This window comes from Brachyistius frenatus, unplaced genomic scaffold (assembly GCF_029030835.1).
Source record: "Brachyistius frenatus isolate BFR_SWC_R1_liver_20210118 unplaced genomic scaffold, ASM2903083v1 Contig_72, whole genome shotgun sequence".
Classification (NCBI taxonomy): Eukaryota; Metazoa; Chordata; class Actinopteri; family Embiotocidae; genus Brachyistius; species Brachyistius frenatus.
This window is the reverse complement of record NW_027210671.1, coordinates 102,483-129,695: the sequence shown is the minus strand read 5'-3', so window position 1 is coordinate 129,695 and position 27,213 is coordinate 102,483. Positions and strand designations below refer to the sequence as shown.

The following is a 27,213-nucleotide window of genomic DNA, read 5'->3' as shown; positions in this document are numbered from 1 at the left end:
GTGTTGTTTGATAATTCATGCTGTGCAGAAACCAGGATGAGCCATTGTAATTGTCTGTATATCTTTAGATTCCAGCCCACCAGGACCCTTTCCTGCGGAGCATGGCTCACTGGGTCCTGGAGGACTACAGCAAAGCCTTGGACACTCTACTCGAGCAGCCTGCTAACAGAACCAGCTCTGGATCTACTGGGAACAAATCTGACACTGGTAGGTCAGCTGATGATGGTGGTCTGCACTGCTCTGATGCCCTTTTTTTTTTTTTTTTTTTTTTTTTTTTAAGCCCAGAAACCTTTATTTTTAACCTAAATTGATAATGTGTAGATCAGAGTGAGTTCACCATTTCATATTCATTTAAAAAAAAAAAAAGTGTACTAACAAGGAGACATCAGTTCTACTAAACTGTTAGAGGAACCAAGAAAATGGAAACCAAGAAATATTGATTTATAAAAAAAATTAAAAAAAGTATTATAAATGTATACACATATACGACATGTTCTGACTGCTGTAATGGTACAGTATGGTGATGATTTTTGATGTTGGTAATTCTTAGTAATACTCGGTATTGATAAATAGTTCTCTTTTTTTCAAAGTTTTTCCAATAATCTTTGGTATATTTAATTTGTTAATATTTTTCCAGGATGGGTTTTGTGGGTGTTGCCTCAGTTGAAAGAGACCAGGTTTACTGACTTTATGTTTTTTTATTATTATTATTATTATTATTTATTTATTGCAGGTTTTACTGCACTTTTAAATATACTGGGAATTTTTTTTTTTATTTTTTTTTTATCATTTTATTTATGAATATAAAATACCCTTTAGCCAGAATCTGCCAATGTTAAAAAATATATATATAAAGGTTTGTTTGACTCTAAATTCTTTGTAGATATAGTCTGTGCTGTCAGAAAATTTAAAAGTACCCTGTTCACTTTGGAAATTGCCTGTCAAATGCAGCTTTGCAGGTAGACTACAAGTGCTGCACATTGTAATTTGACACTATGAGGTCAGATCCTCTGCTTTCACAAACTCCCCCAGCTTTGCAAAACTACTTTTGGCCCCTGAAGTGAAGGGAAATTGCACAAGTAATTGCAGTCCACTGAACACAGACCACAGTTTAATTGCAGCAATCATACAAGGCTTGCCTTTAGTATAGATGAAGAACTGAATTTAAGATGAACCTCACTTTGATTTAAGAGTCAATCCATTCCCAGATTAACATCCCTGTGCTTCATGTGTTTCATAAATCATGGTCTTAAAGCACTCTTGGCATGTTTTCCAAGAAAATAGCACTGGCTTATAGAAAATTTAAAATGGTTCTTCTTTTCGTTAAGACAGATGTGCTGTCCTGGCTCGGGTTTCATTATGAGCCATCACGTCCTTTGACATTTTTAAACCTCAATGAATAACAGTCAGTTGATGGTTCATCTTTTGGCCACAAGCCCCACTTAATACACTGTCCGTTGCTGAACTCGCAGCTCCATGCTCGATATGCGTTTAAGTGATAACAGAATGCAGTTGGTCATCCGCGCTCCAATAAATAGAAAGCCTGACGTTACCTAGAAGTTCAACAAAGGTCAGTTAAAGTTCTGTTTGCTTCCAGGAACTGTGGTCAAAGAGGTAAAAATACAATATGTTTTTCTGTGTTTTTGTTTCTATGACAGGGTCCCCTTCTGTGTCTGCATGTAACCCAGAAGTTTTCAACTTTTACACCTACCTCCGCACCCACCCACTCCTCCTCCGCCGGCATTTTGGCTCTTCAGACAAGGCTAAAGTTGGCCTGACAGCTGAGGGTCGCAGGGCTGACTCCATCAGTCTGGACGAGAGAAGGCTGTTTTTCTCTGCTGCGTACGCACACCTGCACGCTGGCTGCCCCATGCTAGCACTCGAAGTCCTCTCCAAGATGCCCAAAGTCCGCAAGCATTCCAAACTCCCCAGCGATGATGATACGGGCATCGCGGCCGAGCTCAGTGTCGGGAGCAGGATTGGACAGGCGTCAGACCCGGACTGGTCTCAGATGACTCTGAACGGCTATGAGTCAGACGGTAACAGCCTGTCCAACAGCCATTCAGATTCCGTGTTGAGTTTTGAATGGAGCCAGCCGTCGCTGACACTTCCAGATGAGCCCCTGGAGCTGAAGTGGGACAGTGACAAAGAGGATGCAGACAACGATGAGGAGGAAACTAAAAATGGTAAGAGCGGTAGAACGGCAGACAGCGGCAGTTTTTTCCAGGACACGCAGGATGTCGTGTCGACGCTAATGGAGACGGTGACCGGTGAGGATAGCGACGATTTCATTGGACCAACTAACGACATCTTGGTGGCCCAGCTGAAGTTTACTGCCTGCTTGAAGATTATGACCAACGAGCTGCGGACGCTGTCAACCGGGTATGAACTGGATGGAGGGAAGCTACGCTACCAGCTCTACCAGTGGTTAGAAAGAGAGGTACTAACGCACACACATTATAACACTGTCACTGACGTAAAGGTCAAATTTCATCCTTGAATGTAAATTTACTTTTTATATTCTTTAGTATTCTGAATTTCGTATGACCGCACCCAATAAAACTTATATCTTGTATAACTTCCACACATTTCTCCTTTCCTCATGTTCATTGTTTGAACATTTTATCTCTGTGTGCACTGTCGGTGCATACAAGCCTCACACTGGTAATATGGCAGGGATTTTCTCTCATGAAATTGTGAATACACTTTGAAGATATGGTGAAATGCTTTGCCTCCCACTCATGGAGCACAACTTCCTTCATAATAAATAGATTTTAAGATAAAAGTCTGTCGGTTTTTTTCCCTCCAGGTGGTGGCTCTCCAGCATTGCTGCAGCTATAAGCCTTGCCTGCCGGAGCTGTCTGTCCAGGGTGATGCCCCTGTTTCTGGACCGGTGGAGGAGGAACAGGTGGGGGTCGGTAGCTGGCTGCTTCAACATTTGTTAGATGTGCAGAAGCAGGAATCAGTCCAACACAGGCTATAATAAAAAATTAAGCCAACATCACCATGTCTGTATGTGAAATACTTTGAAAACAAGTTTGTTGCACCACTCTCCTTTACACCTCTGCTTGTGCATTTGTGTATTCACAAATGGAAATTACATTTAAAAGAGCCTCGAGTTCATTTAGTGTTGACAGAACAGATCAATATACATTGTTTTAAGACATAATCCTTTTTAGCATGCCACTGTGAGGCTTTTGTTTGCATAGTAACCAGCAGGATTACATTTCACATTTACAGGGCTGCTGATTGATTTGTCTATAAAACTAATAAAGTAAAAATGTTTTTCCAGCCCGGGAGCCCCCGTGCTGACAGCCAGAGGAGCAGGAGACATTGGCTGCAGAGTAACCAGCCCCTACTGAGGATGTTTCTAAGCTACTGCAGCTTGCACGGCTCCCACGGTGGAGGACTGGCTTCTGTACGCATGGAGCTCATACTGCTGCTTCAAGAGTCTCACCAGGTAATTAAAACATCCATAGATGCACACTTAAGTAGCAGCCACGGCACTCTGACTTTTTAGCTTTTTGCCACTGACAAACTGCACTAAATGATTGTCTTTAGGTTGGTGGTGATAGTGATAAAACAATTAGTTCATTATTTAGACACGTGGTTGAGAATTTGTTGATTCTAAGTTGTTGTTTTTTGCTAGTCTCTCTTGACTTTGTGTCTGTAAATGTGTGAAGAATGAAACTGATTTTTTTTTTCATTATATGAGATTATAAAACAGTATTTGGTGATTAATTACTAGTCTAGGTCTTTATGAATTGAAATATCCCAAATAATTGCTGGTTACAGTTGCACAAATGGGTTCTGTCACTTGTGTAAGTCTTATTAAACAAATGTAAGTTTTTGTAGCGAGGGTTCTTGTATGGACAAGCATCGCTCTGGTCATTTTTATTTTTTATTTTTATCAGTCAATTGAGAAAATATAATCGTGAGAGTAATAGCGATTCGTGTCTAATTCCTGGTCTTTCGATGGAAATACCACTAAGTGTTGCTATATACCTGCAGCCATGACTTTTCCTTCACAAACAACTGGTAATCTGGGTAGTACAGCCACACCAAGCTTCATCTGTCAGAGGTTCTGACTGCACCTGGAAACACAAACTAAATGCGACACTATTTGTCTTAATTATGAATTATTATCAATATATATTATTGAAGATCAACAACATCAAGAACAACGTGCACAGAAAATATCTTTGTGTAACACAAAAGACAGAAAGATAATAACCATCAGCAGCAAAAACATTGATACCAGCAGGCAGAGCTGCCGTATGATTGAACTCGTCACGTATTCTCTTTGAATGGAACGATGATGAGCACTTGAGCAGCAAAGTACCTGTGAAAGACAAACATGAGGCCATCTGAAGAGCTTGTGTTAGTGCAGCTAGATTCCCAGGACGCACGCACGCGCGCGCGCTCAGTCCTGGGTATTGTGCGCTGGTGGCTGTCTGCACACCTCCAGCAATGGGCTGACAAGTTGCGTGATTCCCTGAGCTCCTCAGGGAGGTCCTGCCTTAGGCTGACTAATAGAAGGCAGAGTCAAATTTCAGGAGGTAAACAACTCAATTAGCCAACTTGGGAACAACGCTCTTGAATGTTAACACAGTTGGTGGGCACTGAAAGTCCTTTCTACTCTCCTGCTTTGATTTTCAAATGAGATCAGTTTCCTTTGTCCCAGCTCTGGTCCCACGGTTGTCAAGTTTCTCCATTGTTGTCGAGGAAATTGGATTGTTTTTCCTTCATTTTGACTTCTGTCAGGGTGCAGACCGTCTGTTCAGGAGACTAATGACAACTGAATGTGATTTATCAATGGTGACGAACACAGGCCTGTGGTGTTCTTAGACACACGGGAGAAATGTTCAGGAATCGCGTAAACACGCATAAAAGCAGGCGCCCCTCCGTTGCCAATGTTTAACTGTCACATGCGCACAAACACATGTAGAGATCCTGTATGACATTTTCAGCAGGCTTGTCTTTATTACAGCTCAGGAAAAGGCTGCAGTTTCTAACGTTCAAAGCGACTCCCCTCGGTTCCCAGTTCTCATTGTGAGCTGTCGCGTTTACCCTCTAAAAAAAGGAGAGAGAGAGAAAGTTGAATGTATCCAGTCTTATTTTTTAAATTTTACTGCAGTTTGACATTGGGTTATATACATGTCCCGGTGCGAGTTTGTATTTGCTGTGCTATATGATTTCTTAGTGCACCTGCAGATATACTGTAATGATTTGACACGTTCCTGTCTGACCTCCACCCACAGGACGACTCCATCCAGGCAGTGGTGACATCGCAGCCCACCTCCATCCCTCTTCTCATGGCTTGTACCGCCAACGTAAAGACAGTGGTGGCAAATCCCATCGTCTACCTGACCAACCTGACTCATGACATCCTGCAGACCATCAATGCACTCGACTCTCCTCCACATCCCGATGTTGTTAACAACGAGGTGAGGCAATTTATGTCCTTATGGGATCTAAATAATTGAGAGTGGGCTACACAGGTTTGTTGCCAGAAGAGCTATATGTTGACATTTTAATTGAAACCGAGCAGGAATACTTGGAGATGTGTGAAATGACACAATGAAATATGTTTATTTTCTACACTTGTATATAAGTTTGTATATCAGTGTTCCACAATGTATACTTCATTTTGTTCATTTGTGTGTGTTAAACCTGCAACATTTTGAGGTGTTATACGGTTAATATGCAGCAAACAGTTGACTAGTTACACAACCAGCAGATACTGAACATCGTCAGAGTCCATTAGAAATCATGTTTGTTTCAAACAGGTGAATATAAAGTCAATATTCACTCAACTTTTTAGCTGTTTTTTTCTCTACTTCTTTGGGAAGTATCTGCTGGTTGCAGTGAGATTGAACCAAACCAGTGAAGTTCTCTGCTGTAAAACCTTTTAGTTTTACATGTACAAAAGAAAAAAGTGTGCTTTGATGAAACACCCTGTTTCATGTTTGTTTTTTTTTCTATTTCACAACTGCTCTTATTTCAGATCTATGTGATGCACACCTTGGCCGCCTCCCTGTCTGCCTGTATATATCAGTGTCTGTGTGACGGACACACCTATAGGTAAGTAGACATGATTTTCCTGGAGCATTTGTTAAACACACTCACTCTTTTCAGTGTTTTAACCCTCTGAGCTGTTGCAGGGACTGTTCCACAAAGCAGCATAATCAGCATCTTTGTACTGAATACCAAAAACCTTGAGCTGTTTTCAAACCTTCCAGTTCCGAACAATTTGATGCAACCTGACTCAAAAAGGTTTGAGCTCATAGATGTCACCCACAGGGCAGCATCACTCCGAGCAACCGTCTTCAATTCTTTATATGTCTTCAAGCAATGTTTCCAAAAAGTTTTCATTTTAACCACATTCTTCTGGATTAATATTAAAACTGATTATATATCGCATTCGCATGAAAGCCAAAACATTGGAAAAATTATTTGTTTCCTCTTGTTTTGTGTGTGTGTGTGTGTGTGTGTGTGTGTGTGTGTGTGTGTGTGTGTGTGTGTGTGTGTGTGTGTGTGTGTTGGCTTTTTGGGACAGAATAGTAAGAAATAATTGGGAAAGGACATGACTACTACTAAACAAGCATACTTTATAACAAAAGGGAACTGCACACCCACAGTTCAAATAAAACACTACAAATGTAATATCAAATGTCGCTGGCTTTGTTTATGAAAAATTATCTTACACTTTATTCTGAAAGCACCACAGTGGTGTGATTTAAGGCACGGAAAATAGGAAAAACATGTTGGATGTTTGCTAACCAAAAATATGACAGCCACTTGTCTGTTTTGATCATGTTGAGAATTAATTATAAAAGCTGCAAGGCTGCTGTTTGTTATTCTTATTGTAAATACTTAATCAGATTTTTGGTTTTGACAGATGGGAGGAACATTGTTTATTCAAGACTCTTATGAGCCATGACTCCCAATCCCTTTGACAGCAGCCCAGTAGGATTTAAGCTTCAGATGTGTGTGTCTGTGTGTCTGTGTGTGTGTCTGTGTCTGTGTGTGTGTGTGTGTGTGTGTGTGTGTCTGTGTGAGAGTTCCTGTCATAGCGCTGCCAGATTGTTTTGATGGTGTACAAAATTATTTGAACTAATGCTTCACCAAACTCGAGACCTTCAGCCACAGCGCTGTGACCGCAGATAGACTTGCTTGTATCAGTTAAATAAAGTGTCAAAACAGGGGGAATTTTTTTTTTTTTTTCCTCAAGATAAGAGAAAAAACATTCATGACTCTCTCAGAGAAAGTTCTCTGACCTGGGTATTTCAAACTTCACACAACACTAAGGGATGTGATTAAATGAGCTCTTAGTTTGGCATCTTCTTATCCATTATATACTTTATATATATATATAAAATAAATATATATATATATATATATATACACACACATATATATATATATATATATATATATATATATATATATATATATATATATATATATATACACACACACACACACAGAGAGCCATTCATCATACTGTTGGGAGTTGAACAGTCTAACTAAATTAGCAAGGCTGTTTCTAATTTAACACCGTCTTTGTTATGGTAATGATGATATAAACTCTCCTGGTGTGTCGCTGTAGAGGTTTGATGAAATGTTGCTTCTGTTTTTTCCTCTTGAGTGTAAGTGTGTGCATTTTTCAAAGTCTTTAGTGTATGTGGGGTGCAGGTTTTCAGTGTTGCCTCCAAATTGATTCATTGTTTTACTCTTTTTATTTTCTCTGTTATCACATTAGCTTCAGTTTGATTTGGTTAACTTTAAAGAAATCAGCCAGAAGGTATTTCCATATGAAGCTTTAAAAACTTTTGAGTTTACTGTAGCTGCACATTTGCGGTTTTGTGCCATGTCGGGCTTTACGGATGAAATTTGTTGTGAGAAATGCACGACTGCTGCTCTTTCCTCTGAATGACTTTTCCTTTGAGTTTTGAATTATTTTTGATGTGAAAGCAATCTGTTTTGGGTTTTTTTCTCACTGAAGTTTAAAGGGGGACTTATTGGATGTTAGAAAGTTAATAAACTCTCTGGTGGGTAATGCAAAAATGTCCTCTCCTATCCAGGGTTGTTGTTTTTTTGTGCGTGTTGAAAAGCCACTTGACGCGAGAACTCGAGCACTGATGTTTCATTCATCACGAAGCGTCTCTTCTCTGTTACCAAACAGCATAGACAGGCAGCTAACCTGAGATGCAGCTCATTAGTATTTCATGTCTCGACTGAACACAGCGTGACAGCGGTGCCTCTTTCTTACAAATCCAGAAGTCAGAACAAAGTTTCAACATTTTACAGAAAAACATTCGGACATTATATATTTACACCACCCAATCCAATTTTACAGATTTCACTTTTCATGTTTAATATAAGTGTTTTGCTTTGTGCCCTCCTACTGACTCCGTGGGGTCCTTTCTTGTGTCTGTTTCTCCCACAGCCACGTCAACCATTTCACAGGGACTGTGTATCAGAGTGTTTTGCTGTCTCAGAAGCAGCCATTCAGAACTGTGAGCATGGATGAGTCTGTTCAGCCCAACACTTCTCCTGCACAGTGGCCAGGTAACTCAACCAACACAAACGTTCTTTTGCTTGATTTAAAACAGACATATCTTTCTCGTGGTCAAAAAATAAAATAAATGTGTTGGTCTACCTCAGCATTTCCCTGTTTGCGTTCAGCTCTGCACCCATTCATTCCTACTGTAGATGGCTCATGTTATACACAACTTTGTTATCATGCTTTCGTTTGCTACTCTATAGAGACTCAGGGGACACAATCACACAAGAACAACACATAGTCTAAACTTTCTCCTCACCCCATATGGAGGGAATGATCCGATGAGATTTTGGAGCATCTTTCTGCATAAATTTGCTTTTTAATGAGGGAACACTGATTTCCCAGACGTTGCTGTAACTCCGAAACACATTAAGCTGTCAAATTGATACCAGTCATGTAGCGTGCAAAGACAAATGTGTTGGTAGAAAAAATACCTTAATGAGTTAATTGACTTAATTAGGAGGAAGGTGGTTTTTCTTGGGAACATGAAAACTCAAGGTAAATGCATATTAGAAACTTCCCTACTTATTCTGTGTAAAAACCCTTTACAAAGTCGATGATCTAAGGAGATTTTGGTGTGTTGTGCTGCATACATATACATATTAATGAAATAAAACAAAACATTGTTTTGAGCTTTGCGAAGTTAGAAAAAAAGGCAAAATTGCAGTGTAGAAAGCAAGAGATGCGGGGAATGATATTCAGTAAAGGTCTGGCTGGCTGGGAGCTGAACTGGTGACTCACTGCTGAGGAATAGTTGAATTGTCGGGTTTCTCTCTATAATGTGGTAAGATTCTGTTGAAAGGACTTTACAGTGCCCTGATGTAACTTGTGGTTTGATTTGGCACTGTATGAATACAATTGAATTGAATGGAAATTAATAGTCCATGTGACCAGACATACCATAAAACACACTTACTTCTGTCATACAGATCATAGCAGGACATGGGGCTAGGTACTTAATATGAGTCAAACAGGAGTAAATTATGTATTTGCTGAGGACTGTTTTCAGCTGCAGATTAATACACATTTGATGCTTTAGTGAGTTTTTATATCAGCAGGTTGGTATATGTGGGATCGGTACAAAACAAAAATACGTTTCTCATGTTTGACACGTAATTAAAACAAACATGTAACTCTCCAACAGTGTAGCATCAGGAAATATGCCAATTCATCATATCAACTTTGTCTTTTGTTGCACTTCAATAAAATGTATTGTCAATTTTGTTCTTTTCATTGGTTGTTTCAAAAAAAGAAAAATATAGAATGTCAAAAGACTTTTCCTTCAATCAAATCTTTGAATGTATTTTACAATAAAGTGACTTACAGTTTTCTGTTTCTTTAGAGGCTAATAGCTTTAATGTTGTCGTCCTCTGTTTGGTTTTTTTTGCGTGAATTTTCCAATGTTGGGTATTTATGTTAGCAAGCTCAGTGCTCCGATCGGCTACTGAACTGACACTTTAAGCGCTTCTTTAAATTCTTTCCGTCTTCTCTTTGCTCCGACTCTCTTTCACTCGTCTCTCCAGGTATTGCGTCTCTGATTCGTCTGTTGAGCTCTGCAGGTGAGGAGAGCCAGCCAGGCTTAGCTGTGCTGCTCTGTGAGATCCTGACTGCTGTCTTCCTCAGTCTGTTTGTTCACGGCATGGCCACTCACTCCAGCAACGAGCTGTTTCGCATCGTGGCCCACCCCCTCAACAGCAAGCTCTGGGTGACCGTGTTCGGAGGAGGCGCCCGCGCCCCAGTCATGGAGAAACCCTGCAGCCCCACAAGAACACCCCCACCAGGTGATTGCGCTGGAATATCGAGTTTCATCTCTGCCACTGCAGTTTTCCTTTGGAGGTGACCCAGGAGCTAAATCAAATCAGCCCCACTAAATTAATTGAGTTCCCATCTGTAGGTCATAGTGAAATCCATCAACCTATTTGTGTGGGAGCTATTTGCCTCACACTCTAGTCTGTGCCGCTCGCTCATGGCTGGCAGAGGAAATCTGATGTAATGCAACTGTAACTTTATATGACCAAATGTAAGCACTGTTTTCCTATTGATAGGAATATATTTAAATATTTTAGTGTGTGTCCTGTATATGAAGTGAATGTGCACGAGTAGTTTTTTTAACAGCAGCTGAAAAAGCATTTTAACACCGTCTCTCAACACTCTAGCCTCACCGAGCGGCTCAGACAGGAAGTCCAGACGATTCCGGCTCCTCTCGTCACGTAGCGGATCCAAGGAAGAGTCTGGGATAGAGAGGGAAGGACCATCCAGTCCCAAGCCAGGCCCCATCGTGGAACAGGAAGCTACCTCCATCTTTAAGGAGCGATTTGTCCCTCCGGAGCTCAGCATTTGGGATTATTTTATCGCCAAGGTAATTCAGAATATCGGTAACAATAAAAATCCCAAACTCTTTTGAAACATTTTTTGTTAGTTTGACTTGAGTAGAGTGTCTTCATGTTGGGACAATGTTCAGGGTTCCTGTGTAATCGAATAATTATATTCGGATTATGTTATAATCTTATTATAGTAATTTGGTAATCATCTAACTTCATTCATCTGATATTTTAATCGACATGTATTTAAGTTAAATATTAAGCAAAGCCTTTAAAAAAATTTTTTTTTTATCTAAAAGAGTGAGTCTCTGTCCTCTTCACTTTTCTTCTGCTCGTGTGCCTTCTAGCCTTCGCTGCCACCTTCAGAAAGCAGAGTTGATTATGACTCTGAGGAGAGCCAGGGCAGCCAAGACGAGGATGATGAAGACGATGAGTATGAAGATGTGTTTGAACCCAACTCCCCGCAAAAAGAGCATTCGAACCACAATTCATACAGGTGATGATACAGAGTGCATACAGAGTGGATATTACTGCAAACAGTGACTCACCTTCACCTCAAGTCAAGCAGCCCAGATTAAACCTGAATGTGTTGACAGCTGTTTGTGTCTTTCCTCTGACTTGTATTCATTCATCCTGCTTTTTAAATGTTGCTCAACACACTTTGACGTCTCCAGTTTTTTCCTTTTCTTTTTTTTAAACGCAACAATGCATTTAAAGTATTTGTGTTCAGAGCTGCAATCTGATTTGTATTTTTTTGTTGTCTCCTCCAAGTTGGTGTTTAATGCGTCTGGCCATGGTTCAGCTGGTGTTGGTCAACCTCAAGTCCTTTTACCCGATGGCAGGATATGATCTATTAGGTAAACTCTTAAAAAAGAAAAAAAAAATACCACACACCCTCTGGTGTACTAACATCCATGATGTAGATAAGTGCTGCCCCATTTCTCGCCGCCTGTCTCCACTAATCTTATTGCCTCCTTGTTTGTGTGTGCCTGTTTCTTTGTAATGCAGATCTGCCTGTGGGCTCGCCTCTGTGTCACGCTGTGCTGAAAACGCTGCAGCGATGGGAGCAGGTGCTGCAGAAAAGGCTGGAGATCTTCGGGGGCCCGCCTTCAAAGTACATCTCCACTCAACTCCAGGATGAAACAGCCACGCCCGGCCCCGCCCTGCTCAGACACAAAGCTCTGTTTGAGCCATCCAACACCCCATTCAGGTACCATCACAGGCCGGACACAGTGACGCACGTTTAAAGTTTCTTTCTTTTAGATTGATTTTGACATTTGTGCACCTTTATTGTTATTTACAACGGTTTGAGTTTTTACATAGACAGAGTAGTTCATCACTTCAACCCTACAGATATCTCCTTCAGTTTTTAAACGTGATGAATTAATCTTCATACAAATTATTGTGATTCATTTAATTGATATTTTATGTTCCTTTTATGTCACTATTAACGTATAATGAAGCAAATCAAAATTAAATAATACACATGGACGAGAAGAAAAGCCATTTATTGATTGTCTAGCAACTAAATCCATTATGTTAATGTCAATAGATGCTCATGGAAATGTAGTCTGTCAAACATTAGAAGTTTGGCACCTCAAGATAAACAGTTGGTGGAGCTAACTCTCCACTCATGTCATTAAACGTAGCAGAAGAAAGGGGTGCAATCATGATGTCATTGAAGGAGAGCCAGTCAAATCTCAAATGTTGGAAAACAACCTGGAAATAGTGATGGAAATATGACATTTCTGTTAGTTTCATCCAGCTGTTTTTATACAGATGGATGGAAACACTTATAATAATTATGCATAATGATTGCAGTCAGATCAAATAACAGCGATCAGGCGATTATGTCGCCATTGTGAAAGGCCTTTACTGCACATTCATACCAGTAAAATGTTTTAGAAAAGTTTTAGAGAGCTACAAAAAGTTTCTATAGACCACAGGTGTATCCTTGTACAGACCGACCCCTGTAGAGCTCCAAAAGGCTCGTACAGTACGTACTGTGGGGATTTACTGTTCTTGGAAAAACAATAACTCTGTGTCTTGCCTCAAGCTCCAGATAAGTAAAGTTTTCAGATTATTACATCAACTCATGCTCATTTCACAGTGATTCAGTGAACTGATTTCATGAGGATTGTCATTGATATGTTGAAGGTGTTCTCTTCGTCTTTAGGACGAGCCACCACTCTGCGCTGCCAGTGAAACGTCTGTGGCAGTTTTTGGTCAAGCAGGAAGAAGTGCAGGAGACTTTCATTAGAAACATCTTCACCAAGAAGCCGGGCACTAATCAGGTACATCACGTTTACAACACACCGGCTCTGCTGCATGCAGCGTCTCCATATTCCACTGCTAGTACAATGCATTCATTGTTCTGAATAACACATTAATTATTTTGTTAAGATCTGTACTCAGCTCCAGGCAAACTGCATCATTTTTGCTCTTATATCCCTGTTGGTGCATTTGTGCTCGTATTTGTTCTGCATGCCAACCACATGTATTATTACTCCCTCCAGTTGCATGTTGATGCCTTAATTTTAATGCAAATGATTACACTCTGTTTGATTAACAGCACATTAATTCAGTCTCTGTGTGTTTGCATGGTTTACCACTGTTTGTTGTTGTTGTTGTTGTTGTTCTATTGGTATGTTGTGTGTGTTTTGTGCGTGCGCGTCTACCCTGTGCTGCTTCGCCCAATCATTAAAGTCGGTCGAGGACCAGACTGACCATATGAAATGTTCAGGGATGGAGGAGACAGGAAACAATCAGGTACTGCTACTTCTGATGAATTACTGCTGATGGTGTTGGAGTGCAGTGAGCTGGGTGTCTAACCTCAGTATCTTTCACGACACTGAGTGACCTGAAAACTATCAAAAACTAAAAGCTGGCATGGAATCCTTGATCATAAAGAAAGTTTTGCAAATATAAAAGACAAAAGTTTTGAAAGCAAATTCCGTGCATTGCAATCACAAATTAAGTTTGTAAGTAAAAATATATGAAGTGAGAATAAAATCACTTGGATTGCAAACAAATTATCCCTCAGTTTTGTTTAGTTAAGTCGCAGACTTCAGAATATAGCTCATGAAATCAGCCTCTTTATTGTGTCACAAAAAGTTTGGATTGTGAATCAAACCTCTTTGGTTGAGAACATCTTTACTAAGAAACTTGACTCTTTTGTTTTTTTGGACAGAAACCTGCTCTCAAAACTTCTTTTATGCTTTCATAACAAAGATACAAAACTACTTTCATCGATTACATCATAGTTTTTTAACATCATTTACTTATTCATTGTTTATTAAACAACAATTTATTCGGATAAGGGTGCAACAGGCATCGCAGTGATGGATACTGAGAGATAATTATCCTCACTATTAAAAGTCTTGTCAGTGAAACATTGCCATGTGCTTGTTAACAAACCTTCAATGCGAGATGGAAGTTAAGAAATATAACTTTCATCTCACATCTATAGGGTTGATTTTGACAACCGGACTGGCTGAAAAAAAAATTAAAAAAAATGCATCCTTGAATTTGGTCACAGTTAACAAAAGAAAAGTCACTGCCGTTTCAAAGCTGTTTGATTGGTCACACAGTTTACTGTCTGTGAGTGTCACTCTAATGATGACGACGATATAAGATAACTCTGAATGAAGAAGTTAAAGCTTTGCAGCCAGCAGTACAAAATCTATTATAGCATGTTTAATAAAATGTGTGTTAAATGGCAGAACTTGTGATTTGACAAGACCAAGTGAACAGCGTTGCACAGATGTGACCCCTGCTAAAACATACTTCATATCACCGTACTATAGTGTGCGTGTTATAAACTGCCTCATGGGAACATGCACATCTCGTGCCTCGTCTTTGCCTGCTACAGTAGAGCAGTAAATGCGTCCTGCCACATTTAATCTTAAATGTTCAACTGTGATCTTGACAGAATTACAGTACGTGTATTTGTTTTGTTTTTTTAGGGCCATGAACTCTGAATACTCCTGTCAGAGTTTGATTTTAATCTTACATTGAGCTGTCTAAATGTTCATGTGGATGCAGGCCATAAATCTTAAATTGCACTGTACACTGATGCTCCATAGATGTTTTTCTAATCTTCTGCCTCTCACTGTGCAAGCTGCCACGTTATAGCTCCTCCATTTGGCTCAGTGTTAATTAACCCAGTGTCTCGGAGGACAAGCTATGAAGCTGGATAGCTTCTGATTAATGGGCCCAGCACTGTCGCAGTGAATCTGCATCCTACAGGGATTACGTGCTCGTCGAAAATGGCAAACCACCATATTTAGATTTCTGTAAGTTTTCCTTTGTTCCGTCTGACAGAAAGAAAAAAAAAAAAAAAAAAAAAAAGGTCTTTTCCTCTTGAATGAAAGCAGTGAAGACTTTCAATTCAATCTCGTGCTTAAAGGATGCCCGTCTCATTTTTGAGCATCAAAATGTAACACCCACAATATGCAGAGCTACCGTATAGGCTGCTGCACTGCACAAGTCCCACAGGACCTCCGTGGTGCGGTGTGTACTCGTGCTTAGTGCTCAAAGGTTTTGCGCTCATGCTATCTAATGGCGGTAACCCAGTTATGTTGGCTGCTGTGGTTTACTGTGGCGTGATGCACCTCGCACGTCCTCTCTTAATCTCTTAATGCACGACAAACAAACACACGAAGTACACAAGTGGTGAAGAAAACGATGAGTCTGCTTCGCTGGACTCACGAATATCCTCTGCTGCAAATAATTCATTTATCAACCACTCTCGTGGATCTCGTCAGGTCACTTGGTTCTGCAGCATGAAAGGAAATGTAACTGGAATTATGGGTGTTATTTGTCTGCGGGAAATGTTTGCTAATGTTTTCAGTTGTAGTGATTGAATCTCCATGGTGCTGATTTGTGTGTTTATGTGTTTTCCTCTGTGCAGGCTGAGTCAGATCTGGGCTTCCCCGGAGGAAAAGCGCGCATCATCCACAAGGAATCTGACATCATTACAGCATTCGCAATCAACAAGGTAAAACCCCTTTTTACACAGATGTCACAGCACAGCACAAAATACAATGAGAAACAAATACTGTATGTCCAGCTAATAACTTTAGTGGTTGTCAATCTTTCCGATCTTCAGGTCTTGTAAACATTCACTATAATGAAAATCATTTCATTTGTTTAGTCACGTTTTATCAAATCTAATCTATGGGAGGCAGAGCAGTGCTTTGTTTTAAAGGTTTAAAGGTTTGTTGTTGTTGTTTTATGGTGTTAGTGGGGGGGGGAAACTGACATACAAACATGTTTCCTCAGTGCAAAAATATTACAACCATACTTCAATGTGTTGGATAACCGCTAACAAAAAAGCGGAGCAGCTTCAGTAAACTGTTTAGTTTATTGAATCTGAATATGATTTTATTGGTCTCGTAACCTCCTTGCTAAGAATCTCACCCTCCTATATTTTTTTTGAGAATATTTCAAAGCTGCTCTAATCAATATTTTTGTATGAGCAATGGGTGAAACATCTGGGTTAGTTACGAAAGAGATTATTATAAAGACATTTCTGACAGGAGTTGGTGGAAACCAGAAACGGAGCTGAAAGCAGATTGAATTAGGGGCCAGAAACACAAAATATATCTCCATGTTGCTCTTTGCCCGCTTCTTTGCATTTCAACCTTACAAGGTAATGAATGACATGTCGTTCCTTTGTGTCCTCAAATGGCAAAATATCAATTAGTACTATTTAGTAGTTTTAGCCCAGCCTGGTTCCACCTGGTTTTTGCTCCCAGCTCCTGTTTTCTTAGTTGTGATTATAGTCTGGAAACCGTGTTTACATTAACGTTCCTTACGCCAGCCTGAACGGCGGTCCAATCAGCGACCAGTTTTTGTGGTTAAATGCAAAAATGTTGAAGTCTAAGGTTTTTTTTGGTTGTTGTTGTTTTTTTAAAGGTAGTCGCAGTGATGGTAGAGTTTTGGAGCGTTTTGGCGTACACCGATTGGTTAAAGGCTGTTCCAGTAGTTTCAAAATCAGGGTTTAACACGCATAAGGATTCAACCACTGCAAGCGATTCCCTACGGAGCGTAACCAGACCCGTATATTTACATAGGGAAGTTGGGTCTGGGAACACCAGGCAGGTTTTTGTGCCATTAGCAAAATAAATTGTTTTTATTCTGAATGTGGAGTTTTAAACTGTGGTGGATTCAAACTCAATTTCAAGTCAAATCTTCCCCTTTTGACCATTGCGTCTACAAATTCGAGGTTCTTGTGGCTCATGGCACAATTCTTACACCATATCCTGGCCTCTTTGATATTGCCGAGCCTGTGTTTTCTGTTTGATATAGGAAGAGGTTCACACTTTCACAGTCTTGAATGTGGCTATTCATATAAAGCGACGCAGTGGTGCTGCCTTATTCTCAACCATGATCAAAGGAAAGTGCACCTCAGGTCGCCATAAAAGGCAGAAATTTGGAGGGTTTTGTGACCAAAGGCAAAAAAAAAAAAAAATTGGATAAAATCTGTGTTTCTTTCACGTTGACCCTCTCAACTTTTCACTTTTTGCATGTACATCAAGACTCCAATATATTCCTTACCCTTATCCACCCCGTCCCTCACCTCTCCCCTTCCTCACTTCCTGCCTCTGTCTTTCTCCCAGGCTAATCGTAATTGTTTAGTCATGGCCTCCACCCATGATATTCAGGAGTTGGATGTGTCATCCATCTTGGCCACACAGATCTTGACATGGATCGATGATGACGAGTCTGAAGCCAAAGGGTAAGAGAGCAGTGCGTGTGCTCGTTGTGACCAGCAGCTGTGAGTTCATCCAGAGTAACATCAGCTCACCTTTTCACCCTCACAGCTACAAAGCTAAATTGACTGTAGGCGTGGGACCACGTGATTGGTTTAGTAATGGTTGTGTAGGTGGAGTACATGCATCTGCACTGCTTGTCTTTTTATAGCATAAACTACTGTACACACAGTACATCTGTGTGGATGCCTCTCTGAGATATAACACAACAGAGCCACTTTGTCTCTTGTCTGCTCGGCTCACTAAATTCATGCAGCGCTAACAAAAAAAAATTGTTGTCTCTTGCAATAAAAAAAAATAAAAAAACGTTTTCTCTTCTCAGGATGATCATTTTAACTTTACGTAACAGAATAAAAGTAAACTAAACGGATCTGGATCTGTCTCGGACATAAATTATCTTCTGATGTCCTGAGCTGTCCACAAGTCGCAGGCATTAAAAGTAAAGAAATGAATCATTTTATCAGTTAACTTTTAAGAAAATTGCAGTAAACCGAAAAGCCTTTTGATGTGAGCACTTTGTACCTTTTGAACCGGCTCCAGTTCATGTACTTGCACACGGTTTAAGCTACTTGGCAGATAGGCTGATCAAATATTTTGTTGAAATTGCCACAGTTCTTCTGCGGATTTCAGCCGTCTCTTCATGTAATCCCACACTGACACCGTGACGCTGAGATCAGGACTGCGGAGGCCTCATCCCAGAGATGCGTCGACATGACATTCGCTGTCTGTTTAGCGTCGTCTTGCTGGAGACTGAATTTGGCACCGGTCACTCGTCTCCTCGAAGGACAGTCATCCGAAGCGCCTCGACATTTTTGCACAGTTCGGTGGCGTCTAACTCTTTCTCTGTCCGTAGTGTCGGCGGTGATGACTTCCTGGTGGTCCATACCCGAGATGACTTCGCCGCCCTCCACGGCACCACGCCGTACACCAACAGTAGCCTCGGCACGCCCATCAACGTGCCGTGGCTCGGAGGCGTGCAGACGGGCAGGGGGGCAGCGGTGGTGAGTTTTAAACGTGTCCGCTTAACGCGCGACAAACACGCTGAGGGCTGATTATTGTGTTTGCTGGAGAGACATTGCAGACGGTTTGACCTCGTTTGGTCTTTTACAAGAAGCCTTTCTTCAATATCTGATGATATTTGAGCCACGTGTGTGCCTCACCCCTCTTCTTCTGCTTTATTCTATTATTTTCCCGCCCTGTCGGTTGTTTTGCATTTTTTTTCAGACACCAGCTGCAAATTGCTTTACTTTTCACAGCTGCTAACAATTATTCATATCGTTTGATACTCGTTATGTATAACGTCGTATACTGAGCCAATAAGGAAAGAGCTAATGAGGGAAATGTAGGCTCATGTTTTTAATTCATTAATGAACAGAAACTACCCCTGGAACCATTTAGTTGATTGTCATTTTTTTTTAGGCCAAAAACGCCAAACATCCCTCACTCCAACTTTCCCAGCCGTGACAACGTGCTGCTTTCCGTTCCTTATGTGATCGAACAGGAGACGAAGGTGGAATACAAGAAATCATGACGCATGTCATGTAAACCAAACAAGGAATGGATGTTAAAAATGTAAAACCATTGTTGTCCTCGTCTCCCGGAAGCAGCTGATTCATATGGTGTCAGTACTCTGAAAACAGTTAAAACGACTTGAAACTTGCTTCAAATAGTTATTGCTTCTTTTTTATTATTATTATTATTATTATACTGCTAGATTTCTCCATAGTACATCATTATGACGTTGTTGTGAAATATATGCATGATTTTAAAACTTTATCAACAAAACAAGAAATTCTGACAGTCAATTTTCAAATTCAGCCTGAAAAAAGTTGTCGGATCAACGAGATGAAAGAGGGACATGTTGAAAAGAATAATGAGTTCAGTCGGCGTGTTTGTTACCAGCAGATCATTAAATAGCCGTCCAAACCTGAGGCCGGATAAATATTCAGCGGGATACCTGAACGGTAGCTCGCTGCATGTTCTTGTTTTGATATTGGGAAAATGAAACGGGTGTCGTGTCGAGCGTGTACGGTTCGTGGCGTGCGAGACCCCGCAGGCCTCCGTCCTCGGTACGGTGCTCCGCTGCTCCTCTGCGGTTAATTGATGTTGTCTGTTGCTCTGGATCTGCCCTTCTTTGTACTGGAAGCAAAATCCTCAAAGCAGCTGAAACGACTCGAATTAATAATTCATCTTCGCCTGCACCCGCTTCGCCGAAAGCATCGTGGCTGCTAACATCAGCTCCCCCTCATTGACTCGCAAAGGAGCCGAGACGTTGTCAACGGCTGCCGCTCGTGAGACGAGGCCCCTCATCTTCCCCCCCCCCCCCTCCCCCCCGAAATCTGTAATATCGTCTGCTTTTATGGAAAAGTGTGTAAAAAAAAAAGCGGTGTTACCGAGCAGGGAACGTCTGCGTTGGCAGCAGCGACCGGAGAGTGATCTGCTTCTGGTGGCAGCGGTGTCTTTGAACGGAGGAGATGTGAGTCACGTTTGTTGATGTGAACCAGCGGGCTCGTTGCTCTTGATACGCAGGCCGGACAGTAAGAGCCAGTCTGCGTGGTCATTATTTTACCAGCCAGTCAGGCAGTTAACTTAATTGGAGTAGAATACATTTGGAGACAATGATGAATAAAAATCAGCAGACTTTGCTGTTAATGACTTCTTCTCTGGGCCGACAGTCGGAACACACACACACACACACACACACACACACACACAACAGTAACTGAGCTACATGATGATTGAACATGGCTTAAATCGGCATTACGAACGTGCTGATAAATCACCTGAATACAAATGTAATATCGCTGTGAGGCGATTGTTAACTTGTGTTGACGGAGACAATAAAATCAACACGTGATGTCACTCCTCGCTCCCGTTTTGTTTTCAGTGTGACAGTGAAGCTTTAAGCTCGGGTAGAAGTTGTTGATAAGATTCCCCTCGAATCGGATGAGTTGAAAATGTTTCGCCAGAGCGATGTGGTGAGAAAGAGCTTTCAAAAATAAAAAGCCTTGCAGCCAGAATATTAATCGGACCTCTATTGTGTCAAAACTAGTTTCCCTGCTGATTTTCGTTTCCCCCTTAACTAAAGCTGATCAGTCAATCCTAACACACCCTGACCCCAAACCACGGAGAGCAGCGGTGCTCAAATGGGAGCAAAGCACTTTGACGCCAGCACTCGCTCGCTGCGTTTTCAAATTACCATGGCAACTGCTCGACTAAAATTGTGAATATCCACGAAAACACTTTGCAACGCAGCCTGCGAGAAAATGTGAACGACGTCAATGAGTCGAAAAAAAAAACGTCATGTCCACAGTCTGATTATAAAACAGAAAGAAAAATCCTCTAATTAATGAGGAAATGACGAGAAAGTTTGTCAGTGGTTCGAAAATTCTTCGTCCAACTTTATTTCTACTGAACGTTGCGGTTCTTTCTGTAAAAGTCCCGTCGCGCCTGGTTGAAGTTATACTGTAAAGGGCTTTAAAACTTGTGTGTGTGTGTGCCATGACATGACTCTGTAAGTTTCCCTGTTTTAAAGAAGTATTGTTCACCATAATGAAGTTGTGCTCTCCTCCTCTTCACTGTTCTTCCTCCAGATGATCAAGAGAAATATCAACAACGTGAGAAGGATGACCTCCCATCCCACGCTGCCGTACTGTAAGCACCGCTCTCGTGTCTTATCGCTAGATTAGAGGAGTAACTGCCTCTTAAAAGCCTCCATCCAGACATAATATTTCTTGTGTTCAAAACGACCCTCGGGGGACGATTACGTCACCCGAAAAAGTTTCTTGTAAGTAGAGATTTAGCAACGAGCAGTTTCTTGTTGTTGTTGTTGTTCTTTTGGTCCCAGTGCTGCTGTTGGTTTAGAAAAGGCTCCAGCCAGCCGTGTCTTTTCCAGTCAAACTGCGGAGGTGTTTGGGTGAAATAATTCCCAGCAGGTCGCAACGCCGGTTGTTGAAGCGTGTCGGGATAAACCCTTTCCTCTAATCAATTATGAAACAGATGATTTTTTTTGTTGTTTTTTTGTGTTTTTTTTGGGAACACAGAGTTGACAAAACCTCACGTTGGGACCCGGAACGAAATGAGCCGAGCCGTTGACACGTTTTTTTTTTTTTGTTGTTTTTTTTTCTGCCGTTCTTCAGACCTGACGGGAGCTCAGGACGGCAGCGTGAGGATGTTCGAGTGGGGCCACTCGCAGCAGATCATCTGCTTCAGAAGTCCGGGCAACTCCAGAGTCACCAGGATCCGATTCAACCACCAAGGAAACAAGGTCACGAAGTCGCGCGGCTTGGGAGGGCGGGCGCCGCCGCCGCCGCCGTACGTACGGACGCGGGGCCTGTTCTCGGCGTTCGTGACGCGCGACTTTGCCGTTCTCGGGGCACGGACCGCGTGCGGCGAGACCGGCTTCAGAACGAATTGTTCTTCGGCTGAGCGACTCGACCGCTCTGAACTCGGGCGCTCGCCCCGAGCTAATCATTTATCTCAGATGGTGCCTCTCCTGCGCCGGTCCCATCTTATCTGCTTGTTCTGGCCAAACGAGTGAAATATGCCTTAAAAAAAACACACGCGCACGCGCGCACGCCGGAAGGAGAAGACGCAATCATTACCAAAATCGCCTCCAAAATTGTGATTATTTGAGGCCGGCCGCAATCATTTTTTTTGCATAATCGTGCCCATCCGTCCGCAGAAAAACAGCCGGGACGAGAAAAAAAAAAACCCAGACGTCGTCACGTTTTAACGTCGTTATTTCGACGTCGGTTTTTTTTTCTTCTACCTTTCGGACCTTTTCGCCGGTCTTCTCGCCCCCCGCTGCGTCGTAACGGCACGCGAGCGGAGACGCAGCGCCGCCGACTGTTTTTTTTTTTTCGCGAGGCGCCGGAGTATTGGTATTCGCCGACTCAAATTTGGACGATGGTGACGGAGATCTGTTGTGTTTTCTGCAGTTCGGGGTTGTGGACGCCGACGGAGGTTTGAGCCTCTGGCAGACCAACACAAGCGGGAACACCCCCAAACCGTACCTGGTAAGGAGCCCGCGGCCGATTCCGTCCCCCGTCCCCCCCGTCCTTCTCTCCCGGTTGTCCTCCTTTTCCGTTTTCCGTCTTCCGCTCCGATAACCACTCGCGTCACCGACCGTCTCCTCCGCTTCCTCTCCGACAGACTCTGCACTGCCACAACAAGACGGCGAACGACTTCGTCTTCGTCGGCTCTTCCTCCCTCATCGCCACGGCGGGGCTTTCCACAGACAACAGGTACGACAGAATTTCATCTCCGGTCCGCTTCGATTCAGTTCTGTGCCACGTCTTAATTAAATGCCCAGATCTCTTTTTTTTTTTTTTTTTTTTCCCCCCATTCGGCTCGACCAGCCGGGATTTAAAAAAAAAAAAAAAAAAAACCCACCCACGTCCTGTGACTGAAGCGGCGGATCGGATAGCGATGTTGTCATTTTGTTTTGACTCCGCAGGAACGTGTGTCTGTGGGACACCCTGGTGACGCCCGCCAACAGCCTCGTGCACGGTAAGAAAGCGGCCCATTAAAAACGGTGATTCATAACGGCGTCTGGGAGGAACCGGCTCGATTTTTTTTTTTGTTTGGAGCGATTGATCAACTCGCCGACACGTAGGAAACCGTCATCAACCCAGACGGACACTTCGCCCTCCGAGCGCGTGGCTCCTAAAACTTTTCTAACCGCGTCGAGTTTACACTTCTTCAGATTAAAAACTGAACGTTGTCCTTTTTTTTTGGTTTTGCTTCCGACGTACCCCTTCTCGTCCGTGACTCGCCTCCTCTCGCTTTCCGCCGCAGCTTTCTGCTGCCACGAGTCCGGTGCGACCGTGCTCTCCACGGCGCCCAGGCAGCAGCTGCTCATCACGGGCGGGAGGAAGGGCTGGATCAGCGTCCTGGAGCTCCCCCACAGACACCAGCGGCAGAGCTTCCAGGCCCACGACTCCCCGCTCAAAGCGCTGGCCGTCGACCCGACCGAGGACTGCTTCATCAGCGGATCGGCCGAGGGCAACATCAAGGTATTTTTAGACCCGACTGCGCTTTCATCGGCTAATTGCATTTTTTTTTTATGGATAAATATGACATTTGGAGAGGGCGGGGGTGGGGTGGGGGGGGGTAAGGGAGTTCATCATTTCGGAATATAGGAATATTTCTCCGTGTTTGTTGACCGCTCGGTTGCAAGCACAAAAAAATAAAAAATAAAAAGCAGTTGGCTCGGTGAGGAAAATCTCCCAGAAAGTAAAAGAATTTGAGGTGGAAGAAGCTTTCTTTTGAGTTTCTTTTCGATAGTCATTCGTTTTCTCGGAGTAAAACGTTGGAAAGTTTTGGTTTGCGAAAAAGGTTTTGAGGATGACTTTATTTAAATAAACGGGCCGCCCGGGCGCGAAGGTCCCCGGCCGTCCTCCGCGTCAACAGTCGGGTGACTCTTGCGTTTTACCAGTGGGGAGACGCCGAGCCTCGCCGAAGTCGATCGAAACCGATGCCACTTCCCGTCGCTCAGAGCCGATCGCGGCCTTTCGGCGAATGTTCAAGAGCCTCACTTATGTGAGATCTGTTTAAATTAAAACTATATTATCCAACTCTTATCAGGCTGACAAGAATCAGCAGCATCAGTTCAATGCTAGTTTTTTTTTTTAAATTTCTTTATTATTTGTTGTCAATAAGAAATGATCACCAAACTCGGCCATTAACACGCCGCACTGTGTAAAAATTTTTTTTTTTAAAAGTGTAAATTGGTTGTAGATATTAAAGTTGTCAACCCTTCCCCAGGTGTGGAGCTTGGCCACGCAGTGTCTCCTCTACGGCTTCGCCAACGAACACGCCCGTCAGTCTCTGTTCAGGAACCTGGGGACGGGCGTGATGCAGATCGAGGTGGGACCGGCCAACCACATCTTCTCCTGCGGCGCCGACGGAACCATGAAGCTGAGGGTCCTGCCCGACCGCTTCGGCGTCGCCAACAGCAACAGCCACGGCAGCCTCAAGAACGACGTCAAGTTCATCATGTAGACGGTGGAATTCAAAATGGACGACGCGAAGTGCATTTTTTTTTTCTCTGAAGGAGTACAGCACCGTTGTGGAAAAAGCACCCTGACGGCCGACCGCCGCCGCTTCTTTTCGGAGGAACGATGCCACGACCGGAGTTTGAAGAAGCTCTTTAAGTATTAATCAGGTGAAATATTCATAGAATTACTGTCTTTCGCAGAGTGAGAGCTCGTCGTCCGATCCGGAGAACACCGAGAGCGACCGGCCGACCAAACGCGGGAGCTCTTACGAGCGTTGGTTTTTTTTTTTGGACGGCGAGCGCACGGCGACCACTGAAAGAAAGCACATTCAATCCCAACGGACTGAAAAAAAAAAAAGACAAACTGCCACATCAGTGTCCACCGAACAGCACAGAGAGCCTTTTTTTATTATTATTATTATTATTATTATTATTATTGCACAGGAAGCCGGAGTGAGACGAGGCTGCGAAGCTGCAGCATCGTTCTACTCGCACAGTATCACCTTCTCTTTAGTTCACGTTTAGTAAATCAGACGTTGATGGCGGGAGCTCTTCTGGAAACGCTGCTGTGAGCGTTCAGGTGATAAAACGGCGTGTGTGCGTGTGCGTGTGTGTGTGTGTGTGCGTGCGTATGCGTGCGCAGCGTCTTGACAGCCACAACAACACTGTTCGACCAGCTCGGCACAATGCAGGGGGGCCGGCGGACATCGTACGAAGCACATCACATACAGCCACGAGCGTTTCCAGCAGAGACGCTGACGAGCTCGGCTGTCTGTCAAAGATCAAAACCACGCTGTTGAAATCTACCGGATGTCACGTTCATATCGCTCTTACCGTGTCACACTTTTCATTTTTAGGCGCTTCGATATCCAGCTGGACTGAACACAGGAAACTGGATTTTTTTTTTATATATATATATATATATATATATAGGTGGAAACAAAACAAAACAAAACAAAAAAATGCATATCGCTCACATTTAAAGCAGCAGTTTGATATTATGGGAAATGTGCTCATTGGCTTAATGATGGTGGGATGAAAGACTAACACTACTCATGGGGGAGGGGGGGGAGCACGGCTCTACCAGCACCTCTGAAGTTCACAAATGAACGTTGTTTGTTTGATCCATATATAGATCTATAGATCTATAGATCTATATCCCATTTCTTAGCTCTGCAGTAGCCAGTCTGTGCCGGCGGAGTCGCTAACCAGCCAGTGGTAGCCGGGATAGTTACACAAACAAGACGAGAGACGTTTGTTGGGCGTCTCAGAGGCGCTGGCAGGCGACTAAACCCGCCGGCCGACATGAGAGAGGCGGCGGTCTTTTCGTCCCGACGTCTGCCGGAAAGCCCAGCACACCCCAAAACGGTGAACGATTCCTTCAGCCGGGCCGGACGGGAGTTTGCGACCCGAGTTGAAATGCCGCGCGGCTGTTGCCCGACCGCAACACTTCTTCTTTCTGTATTTGCACATCAACGTTAAGCTAAAGTCTACGTAGTATGAAGCATCAAACTCCGCGAGCCAGGATGGACAATGAAGAGTCCGGGTCTTTGGTGATAAGATAATAATGTACGTTTGTTTATCCCGGCCTAGATCTAACCAGTGGTATTATTATTACTATTATTGTTACTGTTGTTAATAATAAGTGTCCTTAATCTCAACTACTTCTGCCGACCCGGCTCAGTACGAGTACTGTTAGTCCTGCTAATATTGACGGCTCTCGATATTCAGTGGCACCAAGTAGCTTTAACTTAACAAGGCCCTCGTTGTTATGGGACGCCGTCAATAATACTTTTCTCCGGCTGCTTTTCTGTTCAACGTAAAGCTCAGAAGAACATGTAGCGGGAAGACAATGGAGAGGGTTGGGGAGGGGGGGCGGGGCGGGGCGGGGGGGAAGCCAGTTTTAATGGAAATGATGTCTTATTCCAGAGACAATGAACTTCCCTTTCGTCGACTCTGAACTTTCATCCTCCGCACGGACCACGATTGACAGCTGCTTCGGAGACTATCATTTGCCTTGCAGTTTTATTTTATTAGCGGACTCGCTTCGACCGGTTTGCCGTTCAGTTCCTCTGTAACCTCTTTTTTTTTTTATTTTATTTTTTTTTATCCTTCTCTTTCTTTTCATATCATCCAAACGCAGCACATTCATTGCCTTGCTTTGAAAATGTAATCTAGGTCGGTGTGTGTTACGATGCGTCTTCCACTTAAATAAGGAAAGGTGGGGGGGGGGGGGGGGGTCGTGCAAAACGAGCGCGTACAGCGAAGTATAATCCATGAAGCTAACTACCCAGAGAACCTTGCCGCGCTGCTGTAGGAGAAACGGAAAGATATATATCGGCTTAGATTTCAGGGCGGACGACCTGAAGAGAGAAGCCTCGAGACGAAGCAGGTTTGTTGCAGCCATGTATATACACACATAGATCCATAAACTAAGCTTTTCATAATAACTGCATAATCACAGCAACTAGTCGTAGATAGACGCTGGTAAAAGCTACTTTATGAAGAATACCCTCGTGTACAACCGCGGCTATATTTATGGAATAT

The 27,213-nt window shown here is 42.9% G+C and overlaps 1 protein-coding gene across 2 annotated transcripts in view; it reads left to right on the top strand.

Moving 5' to 3' along the window:
- Positions 1-24,948, top strand: part of LOC138626231 (dmX-like protein 1) — a 51,595-nt gene extending 26,647 nt beyond the window's left edge. Inside the window, exons 28-51 of one of the 2 annotated variants that reach the window (XM_069707729.1) lie at positions 69-207; positions 1,659-2,440; positions 2,810-2,908; positions 3,293-3,460; positions 5,262-5,447; positions 6,008-6,084; positions 8,453-8,574; positions 10,093-10,350; positions 10,726-10,928; positions 11,238-11,386; positions 11,662-11,747; positions 11,899-12,100; positions 13,067-13,184; positions 13,597-13,659; positions 15,803-15,889; positions 17,514-17,632; positions 18,520-18,667; positions 21,260-21,320; positions 21,806-21,933; positions 22,607-22,684; positions 22,821-22,912; positions 23,125-23,177; positions 23,466-23,683; positions 24,435-24,948. In XM_069707729.1, coding sequence (XP_069563830.1) covers positions 69-207; positions 1,659-2,440; positions 2,810-2,908; positions 3,293-3,460; positions 5,262-5,447; positions 6,008-6,084; positions 8,453-8,574; positions 10,093-10,350; positions 10,726-10,928; positions 11,238-11,386; positions 11,662-11,747; positions 11,899-12,100; positions 13,067-13,184; positions 13,597-13,659; positions 15,803-15,889; positions 17,514-17,632; positions 18,520-18,667; positions 21,260-21,320; positions 21,806-21,933; positions 22,607-22,684; positions 22,821-22,912; positions 23,125-23,177; positions 23,466-23,683; positions 24,435-24,671 — 3,873 coding nt within the window. In that variant the 3' untranslated portion in view covers positions 24,672-24,948. The remainder of the gene's footprint in view (positions 1-68; positions 208-1,658; positions 2,441-2,809; positions 2,909-3,292; positions 3,461-5,261; positions 5,448-6,007; positions 6,085-8,452; positions 8,575-10,092; positions 10,351-10,725; positions 10,929-11,237; positions 11,387-11,661; positions 11,748-11,898; positions 12,101-13,066; positions 13,185-13,596; positions 13,660-15,802; positions 15,890-17,513; positions 17,633-18,519; positions 18,668-21,259; positions 21,321-21,805; positions 21,934-22,606; positions 22,685-22,820; positions 22,913-23,124; positions 23,178-23,465; positions 23,684-24,434) is intronic. The other variant, XM_069707730.1, reaches the window with a different exon arrangement.
- Positions 24,949-27,213: the final 2,265 nt, after the last annotated feature.